Here is a 9563-nt window from a genome sequence, read left to right on the forward strand (position 1 = left end):
CACAGACCTTCCGACAGTGCCCGCTCCCTCAGCACAGACCCTCCGACAGTGCGGCGCTCCCTCAGCACTGACCCTCCGACAGTGTCCACTCCCTCAGCACTGACCCTCTGACAGTGCCCACTCCCTCAGCACTGACCCTCTGACAGTGCCCACTCCCTCAGCACTGACCCTCCGACAGTGCCCACTCCCTCAGCACTGACCCTCCAACAGTGCCCCCTCCCTCAGCACTGACCCTCCGACAGTGCGGCGCTCTCCCAGCACTGACCCTCCAACAGTGCAGCTTTGATGCTAATGATGCTGCAGACTGATGTGAATCTGCCCTCTCCACAGTGACTGAGGAGGAAGTCGAAGACCTGGAGGATGATGTGCAAGATATCCATCTTTGAACTACAGCCCAAAACCGGTAGGTCCTCATTCACACGAGGAGCCAATTGGCATGAACCAGAGCCTCATCCTGACCTGTCCCTGGGAGTGTTTGATGGGGGACAGTGCAGAGGGAGCTTTACTCTGTACCTAACCCCGTGCTGTCCCTGTCCCTGGGGAGTGTTTGATGGGGGACAGTGTAGAGGGAGCTTTACTCTGTATCTAACCCCATGCTTTCCCTGTCCCTGGCGAGTGTTTGATGGGGGAAAGTGTAGAGTGAGCTTTACTCTGTATCTAACCCCGTGCTGTCCCTGTCCTGGGAGTGTTTGATGGGGGACAGTGTAGAGAGACCTTTACTCTGTATCTAACCCTGTGCTGTCCCTGTCCCAGGGAGTGTTCGATGGGGGGACAGTGCAGAGGGAGCTTTACTCTGTATCTAACCATGTGCTGTCCCTGTCCCAGGGAGTGTTTGATGGGGGGACAGTGCAGAGGGAGCTTAACTCTGTACCTAACCCCGTGCTGTCCCTGTCCTGGGGAGTGTTTGATGGGGGACAGTGTAGAGGGAGCTTTACTCTGTATCTAACCCCATGCTGTCCCTGTCCCTGGCGAGTGTTTGATGGGGGAAAGTGTAGAGTGAGCTTTACTCTGTTTCTAACCGCATGCTGTCCCTGTTCTGGGATTGTTTGATGGGGGACAGTGTAGAGGGAGCTTTACTCTGTGTCTAACTCCATGCTGACCCTGTTATAGCAGTGTTTGAAGGGGGGACAGTGTCCTGGGACATTTCCTTTCAGTTTTAAGGAGGAGTGAGATTCCTGTTGCCTCTGACACTTCCCAGGGAGTGTTTTGTTACCTGCTGTCATGTCCTCCTTCCTGTTTCGTTGCAGGCTCCAGCCCTGAAGGGTATCGAGGTGGGATCGCTGACCATCTCCCATGCTCAACGTTGGCCATGCCTCTCTCCTGCTCCCTGAGCGACATTCCGTCTTTGGCTGGGATTCGGGGAGCGGGTGGGACCGACACTGAGCCATCGATGGCCTTGCGGTGGTGGGCCGGCGTGGTGGGCAGACTGGACAAAATGACAATGCGGGGGGGGGGATGGGGGGGAGGGGTGCGCGTTTCCTGAGCCTCCGGTAGGAACCAACTGGATTTGCCTGTCTGCCGTTACCTACTCCTGTTCATTTCTCCGCTGCTAATTGTCACCCTCTGCCTGTTTGGGGGTGGCCAGGGAGGAAGGATGGACTTGGAGGCCACACCATCTTCGTCCTGTGTGGAAGTCTCCAGATTGGCCAACTCGCATTCTTATGGCACTCGCCAGAGTGATGAGTTGCAAGCTTGCGATTCACCACACCATCCTGGGGCTTGAGAGTTGGCCTCCATGGTTAGATCGCCCTATTCAAGCTCTCAGTCCAGCATTGAGGTGAAATATTCCAACAGGGCTGCACTGGCCAGAGTCAGCAAGTCCCTTCATTCTTCAATGTTGAGAACGAATGGCTTCAGGGATCCTGCCTCACCTTAGGCCTCTCAGTGCACACAGCCCTTGCTTAAAATCAAACTGTCCTCCAGCAGAAGGCCACCCCCTCCTAAATCACCCATGACAGAAGGCTCCCCCACCTCCTCCAGCTTAATTTAAATCTGATTAGCTCTTGTCACCCCTCCTCTGTCACTTTTTCCCAAGTTAGCCTCACCTTTTGTGAGTTTGAACAATCACCTCCTGAACTTCCCTTTCCCAAGCGGTATCGATCGCAAGTTGTCCAGTCTCTCTGCATTCCCAGCATCCCTCATCCGTCCAAATCCTCTCCAAGGCCTTTGGCGTCCTTCCTAAAGAACTGGGACCGCAGGAGAACGTAGACCCTCAACATTTCTGCGCCTCTCCACCCAATTATTTTCACTTTATGTCGGCCATTTAGTTTGGTCTCCTTTAACCTGAGACGTGGAGCCCGAGGTGTGGGCCTGACGTTTGTCACAAAGGGACAATCTTTGAGCTTCGGGAGCCTTCCCTGACTTCTATGGCCATCGTTTTTGAGCTCGTCTGTGTACATTTTCTTCCTGATCCCCTAAAGGAGGGTGGGTTACGAAGTAAAATCCAGCTTCAAAAAGCGTCCGTCGTATTATCCCTCCAGCCCTTGGCAGCTGGCCCGAGGCATTTGATCGGGATGCACTGGCTCGGGCCTTGTCCATGAGTTTTAATAAAGTGTCAATGGTGATTTAATTCCTTGTCTCTTTTTTTAACTGGAGAAATCCCAAACCCCCTCGAGAGTGACAGTGACCCCCCTCACACCTTAGTAAGCACAACTCAAGAGGTCAAAACTGGAGACTGCTGCACAATCGTCAACATTGCTCCTCTCGTGGGTGTGGGACGTGGACATTGCTGGATGAGCCAGCGTTTATTGCCCATCCCTAGTTGCGTCCCTCTATTCTGGAGAAGGTGGTAGTGAGCCACCATCTTGAACCGCTGCAGCGCCCCCCCCTTCATTGATGCAATAGAGTTTGACTACTTTCTGGAGGACTGTTGAGCTGGGGGATGGAGGTAAACACGCAGAGGGAAAAAGCATCTGGGCTCTCAATGAAATGAACCCTCACGATACCATTGGAGAGGTGAGTACAGGAACACGAGGTGCTGTGGGTTCACGCGCGTTATTCGTTGATACGGTGGGAGGGCCGTTTGCAAAGCATGCGAGGTCCTGAGCTTCACCAACTGAGGCACTGAGCTCAAAAGCTTGGAGGTCACACTGAGCCATTATAAACCTCTCCTGGTTCTCCCCTCACCTCCCCCCCAACCCACGACACCCACCTCAGGAAGGAGGCGAGGGTCCCTCCAGAGGGAGATTGACCAGAACGGTTCGAGCGGGCGGGGGAAAAAGAAGAAACCTTTGGATTTTAGCCACTAGTTCAAGGGGTCGGAGAAGCTGGGCCTTATTCCCCCTCGGAGCGAAGGAGATGGCAGGAGGGGAAGGGGGGTGCAAGGTTTGATCGAGGCGGTCACCATGGCGACGGGTTCGGGTAGGATGGGGTAAGAGAAGCCTGGGTCCCATTGGCTGAGAACTGGGGGAGGTGGGGGAGCACAGATTAACGGTTGTGAGGGTAGGAGGGGGCTTGTGGGAATGTGAAGGAGAAAGATTTCCTCCGCGAGTGGCGATAAGCTGGAACTTATTACCCACGAGGGTGGAGGGGAGACACTGAGTGATTTCAAAAGGGAATTGGATGACCCCCTTTGCGTGGGGTGGTTGGAGGCGGGGGGGATAAGGAACTCCCCAGGGCTGTTTGGGGGAGGGGGCAAACTGATTGGATTGGGGGCATACTTTACCCCTTGGACTGCTGGGTATTGGTAGGACCAACCCTCATTGGTAAGGGGTGCAAGAGGATTTTGGAAATATGCAGTAGAGCCCACAACCCAGGCCTCTCCTTAACGCAGTGGCTCCCCCTGGTGATCACCGGCGGTACCTCTGAACCCCCCCAAACCCCCCCAAAACTCCAACCAACCCTGCCCATCCATCCAGCCCTCGGGATCATTGGATTGGGCCGCACAGGAACTGGGGGGTAGAAAAGAACGAGCCTTGGATGTTTTGCGTACGGTCGGGCTTTTATTAAATTCTACGCTGCTCCACCGGCGCCAACCCGCGCTCCCCACCCCAACCGGCTGGGCCTCCCAGAGCCGGCGCCCTCTGCTGGGGGCGGCTTCTCCTCCTGCCATCCACAGCTCAGCGTGGGATTGGGATCGGGGTGGGGGAAGGTGGTGGGAGCCTGCTGACATGAGCGGTGCTCCCGGTTGGGAGTTTGGCTCAGGGGAGTCGGGAAACGCGGTTAAAAGCCACGGTGGAGGCCCAGCACCTTGGCAGCCTTGGTGCGAACACACGGCGAGACGTCGTGGAGCATCATGATGATGGCAACGCAGACGTTGTCGTCGGTGCTGGCCTCCACGTACTCCTTGGGCAGGTTCTGCAGGATGAAGCCGGCCAGGATGACGGCGTTGCCCCGGATCTCGGGCAGCATGCTCTTGAAGAAGGACATGCTGCTGTTGAGGTAGAGGCCGATCCTGTCGGAGAACTCGCTGACGATGACCTTGCTGAGCTCAGCGATGAACTCCCAGTACCGCACGTTGGCCTGTTCCAGCAGCTCGCCCTGGAAGATGGCACCGGGCCCCTCCGGGCACAGGTGAGGGCCTACCATCTGCAGCACCGACTTGCAGGCCCTCACCACGTCGGGGCTGTTGTCGTTGAGGTGCAGCACCAGGCTCACCAGGCTGGAGTGCACGTGCTCCAGGAAGGTAGGCTCAGGCTGCCTGCCCCCGAAGCGCGCCAGACTCCCAAAGACGGAGAAAGCGGCTGCCCGCAGCTTCTCGCTCTCGTTCTCGAAGAACGGCTCCACGGTGCCAATGATGCTGGGCAGGATGGGCCGCACATGGGCCGAGTCCAGCTGCGCCAAGACCTTGACCAGGCCCGCCATGGCCTCCAGCACGATCAGGTCATTGAGCTCCGTCTTCTCGTCCATGCCGCCCACCATGGCAGCCATCAGCTTCTCGGCGTAGAGCGGGATCTCCTGCGGGGCACCCAACGCCACGTTGCCCAGGCCCCGGATGGAGAGCCAGTGGATGGTGGGTGACACATCGTCCAGGCTCCGAAGCAGGCTGCTCACCAGCGACTCGGTCACCTTCAGCTCCTGGACAGCGGGCAGTGCCAACAGCTCACCGAAAAACACCGCCACGGTCACCCGCTGGTGCTCGTGGATGTTGCTCAAGATGGGCGCCAGGAAGCGGATGGTGTCTGGCAGGTAGGAGGCGCCGTGCTTGCCCGAGGCCCGGGCCAACAGCGCCACCCCCCGCTGGTGGTCCTCGGGGCTCTTCAGGAGCTCCCAGCCACCCTCGTCCTCCATGATGGTGGCCACCTCCTCCGTCTTGCCACGGGACAACAAGAGCTTGAGGGCCTCCAGCGAGGAGTCCCAGGCGTTGAGGTTGGGCGTGTTCTGCAGCTGCAGGGAGAGTTTCTTCTTCTTGGAGACACCCCTGCCCTGGAGCTCAGACATCCTCTCATTCACGATAAAGCTCAAGTAGAGCAGCAGGGTGCCGAAGAGCTTGGGGTACAGGTTGATCACTGCCTCCACGGACTCAGGGTTGGAGACCATCTCGTTGAGGGCGTAGATGACCGCCACGGTCTCCGAGGTGCCGGTGGAGGGTTGGCGCTTGGCGCTGCTCTCCTTGCGGTCGTCGTGGGACAGGTAGTCATTGATCTTGCCCAGCAGGTAGTCCATGGTGGTGGTGGCCAGTTTGGCCTCGCGCGCCAACGACTGCCAGATGGCGCTGGTGTACTTGTCGTAGGGCAGGGGCCGGAAGAGGAGGTAGGAGAGGACCCCGGGCAGGCACTGGGAGGTCAGGATGGAGATGAAGTGAATGACCGAGAACCTGACCTGCTCCAGGGTGATGGTCTGCATGCGCGACTGCAGGTTGCTGAGGATCTCGGGGATGTGGTCCTTCAGGCCTTCGCCGTGCTTGCGCACCAGGGTGTTCATCACCACCGAGGTGGCGCTGGAGCAGGTGGCGTGGTAGTCCGAGAGGCCCTCGAAAAGGGCAAACAGCAACGGGTGCAGCTGGTCGCGGGGCAACTTGTTGGAGATGATCTTGGCGATGTCATAGCAGATCTGGAAGAGGATGTGGCTGTCGGGATTCTGCAGCTGTTCTTTAATGTTGCCGAGGTGGTCAACAAGGTTGTCTGGCTGATCGGCCACACAGCCCTCGTACCGCACCTGGATGTACAGCAGGTTGTACAGGCTATCCATGGCCATGTAGCGGATGGACAACACCGGGTCAGCGCAACGGGGCACAAAACACCCGACCAGGAGGCCCAGGTTGTGGAAGGTGCTGACGTTAACCAACTTGAAGCGGTCCCGATAGAAGATGAGCAGGGCCAACATGGCCTCCACGGCCCTCTCCCGCTCGTGGTCCTTGGTGGAGATCATCCACTCCTGCACGTGCTTGAAAATGAAATCCAGGCCCTCGGAGCTCAGGTTCTGGCTCAGGAACTCCTTGAGCAATTCGTGGAGGGCGGTGATGGTCTCCGTGTGGAGCACCTCGCGCTCCTTCAGCTTCCTGGTGTCCTTACGCTTGTCGTTGTCCAGGGGCGGGAAGCTGAAGACGGCCTCCAGGCAGGTGCGGATCAGGTCCGACGCCTCCACCTCGTTGAGACGGGGCTCCAGGCGGATGAGGTGGGTGCAGGCATTGATGGCAGACTGGCGCACCCTGGTCTTCAGGTGGGTCTTGGACTCGCTGGCAATCAGGTCCTGCATGTAGGAGAGGACCTCCTCGCGCCGGCTGAACTTGAACAGGTGCTTGCCCTTATTGGCGTACACGGCCTTGGCGATCAGGGTCACAGCCTTGATCAGGGTCAACTTGATCATCAGGTCTTTGGTCTCCACCCTGATGCCCAGCACCTTGGTGTTGGAGAGGCTGAGGATGTGGTCGAGGATGTGCATCTCCACCCGCTGAAGGATGAGGCCCTCGGGGGCATACAGCGCCACGTAACCATAGCATAGGATGAGGGTGCTCTTAACCCGCTCCATATCGCCGTCCAGCTTCTCCTTCAGGATGTTGAAGAAGCTTGCCGTCTTCTTCACAATGTCCATCTTGACAAAGTCATCCAGCTTGGCCAGCGTGTCGTCCAGGTGGGTCATGGCGCAGAAGCCGATGCCCGTGGCCAAGCCCTCGCGCTCCAGCGCCTCATTGTGCTGGACGCTGAGTAGCATCTCCTGCAGCTCACTGTTAATGACGTCCTTGTTGTTGGTCTGGCCCAGCACGATGCCCACGCACTTGTAGAGGAACGCCTTCTCCCGCGGGTAGCTGTGGTAGTTGTGGATGTGCCGGGTCATCTCCTCGCTCAGCTCCCACGTCCACTTCTCGTCGGTGATGGTCTCCAGGGTGCGGGACAGGAAGAAAAAGAGCTTGTCTTCCCACAGCTTCTGGGGCAGCGTGTCCTCCCGGTGCTCGGCCAGGAACTGGCTGAGCTGAGGCAGCTCCTCGTCCCAGAGTTTCACCACATCCAGGTGGATGTTGGGGCTGAGAACCTGCAGCAGGCTCAGGGCCGCTAGGCCCCTGCCTTGGCCGCTGTAGGGCAAGGCAGAGACTGCCAGCAGGCGCGCCAAGAGGGTGTGGGGTTTGGGCAGCCCCAGCCTCTCGTTGTAGTTCAACAGCACATACTGCAGGCTCTGCCGCTTCTTCCGGTTGCCCACCTGCTCCAGGCAGCGGCAGACCACCGCCAAGGCATTGGTGTGCTGCACCGGGGTGACGAACTCCAACAGGAAGGGCCACAGCACGTCCTCCATCCTGTCCAGCGTCACCAGGAAGCTGAGGATGCCCTCACAGAGCTCGCGCAGGTCTTCGTCCCTCACCTCGTCCAAGTCTGGGGCCTGGTGGTGGTGATGGTGCCCGGGTCCTTCCTCGGGGACCAGGGTGCACTGCTGGACGAGGAAGTCCACCAAGATGGAGCCTCCTTCCAGCTGCAGGTAACCGTGCTCGCCCATGGTGCTGATGACCTGGGCGGTCACCTTCTTGACCTTGTTGTCGCCGTCCTGCAACGACTGCTTCATGCCGCTGACGATCAGTGCCTTCTTGCTCTCCAGGGCCTTGTACCCGCTGCTCACCACATGGTTGAGCACTGTCAGCGTCCCCACCCGCGCCTTGTCGTTGTTGCTGGATAGCTTCTGCAGCAGGAACTTGACCAGGGAGTCGATGGAGATGTGCGACAGCACGGTGAAGCACTGCAGCACCTCCTGCTGGTTGCGGGTACTGAGCGAGTCCTGGCAGTCAACAGGTAGGCAGATCTGGTGGTGCAGCTGGGGCAGCAGACTGTCCATCTGGGTCTCGGGCACGTGGCTGGTGACTTCGACTGCGGCCTCCAGGATGTGGCGCAGGCACTGGGTGATGTGGTAGGGCTCGCAGCGCTTCTTGTAGAGGCCCAGGATGCTGATTATGAGGCGCGGCAACTCGTCATCCATGCGCTCAGGGGGCAGGAGGTGCACCATGTGACTGAGGGCCACCACGATGGCTGAACGCAGCTTGGTGTCCTTGTTACGCAGCCACGTGCCAAATAAGACCTTGTAGGCGGCGTAGATCTCGGGGGCGAAGGCATCCCGGGTCAACACGGGCCTAGAGGCCTTGTCTGCCGTTGCCAGGTACTCCAGGATGCTCTTGCTGAAGAGGCCCATGGCCGAGGTGAAGGCCCACTTCATGTTGTCCTGCTTGATCGTGTGGAACATGGGCAGCATGGTCTGCAAGGTGGTGGTCAGGTAGGGCACGATGCCATGCACGTTGGCCACCGAGAGGTTGGCCAGGGTCTGCACCACAAAGAACTGCGGCACCACGCCCGGCTGCAGCTTCTGCAAGATGTCCTCCAGGATCTCGTCGGTGAACCGGGAGCCCAACGCCACCAGCACGTTGCTGGCCGCCTCCTTCCAGCCCAGGGCCGACTCGCTGGACTTGATCATCTCCTCGGACGCCAGGTTGATGATCTTCTTGGCCAGCGGCTGGCCGAGCTGGCTGATGTTGTCGCGCACGATGCGCTCCATGCACTGCAAGATGACGGTGCGGTGACCCTGCACCAGCTGGCTGTGCTTCAGCAGGAAGTCGAAGCAGGCGCTCAGCACCTGCTCGGTATTGTGGCAGCCGAGCTCGTACAGAGACTGCGAGATCTGGCGCCGCACGCCGTCATCCTTGTCGAAGGCCGCGTCCGTCAGCGCCACCAGGGAGGCCTCCGCCTTGCACGACTCCAACTTGCACACTTCCATGGCTTGGGGGGCAGGCTGGCTTGTGGACGCTCTGAATTGTGGCCCTGCCCCGCTCTCTCTCTCTCTCAAAATGGCCGCCGTCGGCCAACGTTGTCTTTTTGACGCCGCTTGCCAATTCTGCTCCCACGTCCAAAGGAATAAGAGATGGGCCCCCTCCCCCCCCCGCCCCCCCCCCCCCCCCTCCCCGGCCCGCCGCTGCCTTCCGTTGACGTAGGCCCCGCGGATGAAACCGGTACCAGGCCAAAGTCTGTCCTCACAGGCCCCAGTTCATCAACCCCGTTGGCCGTGCCACTCTCCCCTGGGCTCTCTCCTGGGGCCGGCCAGCTCCATTGTGAGATCACCTTCAACTGTGAGCTTGCTGGGCTGGGCTGTGTTTTATTGCATTGCATTGTGACGTCACCCTTACCCCAACACCAACCCCCCCCCCCCCCCCC

At 59.1% G+C, this 9563-nt stretch overlaps 1 protein-coding gene and 1 long non-coding RNA gene across 2 annotated transcripts in view; one reads left to right on the top strand and one right to left on the bottom strand.

The window, feature by feature from the left end:
- Positions 1–2569, top strand: part of LOC125487690 — a 5852-nt gene extending 3283 nt beyond the window's left edge. Inside the window, exons 2-3 of the long non-coding RNA XR_007266055.1 lie at positions 331–403; positions 1248–2569. This is a non-coding gene — a long non-coding RNA (uncharacterized LOC125487690). The remainder of the gene's footprint in view (positions 1–330; positions 404–1247) is intronic.
- A 1592-nt stretch (positions 2570–4161) lies between these two features.
- On the bottom strand, positions 4162–9129 carry LOC109926085 (maestro heat-like repeat-containing protein family member 1). Its single transcript, XM_048619805.1, has one exon. The coding sequence runs from the start codon at positions 9127–9129 to the stop codon at positions 4162–4164; it is 4968 nt and encodes a 1655-aa protein (XP_048475762.1).
- Positions 9130–9563: the final 434 nt, after the last annotated feature.

The sequence above is a fragment of the Rhincodon typus genome, chromosome 43 (assembly GCF_021869965.1).
Source record: "Rhincodon typus isolate 14 chromosome 43, sRhiTyp1.1, whole genome shotgun sequence".
Classification (NCBI taxonomy): domain Eukaryota; kingdom Metazoa; phylum Chordata; class Chondrichthyes; order Orectolobiformes; family Rhincodontidae; genus Rhincodon; species Rhincodon typus.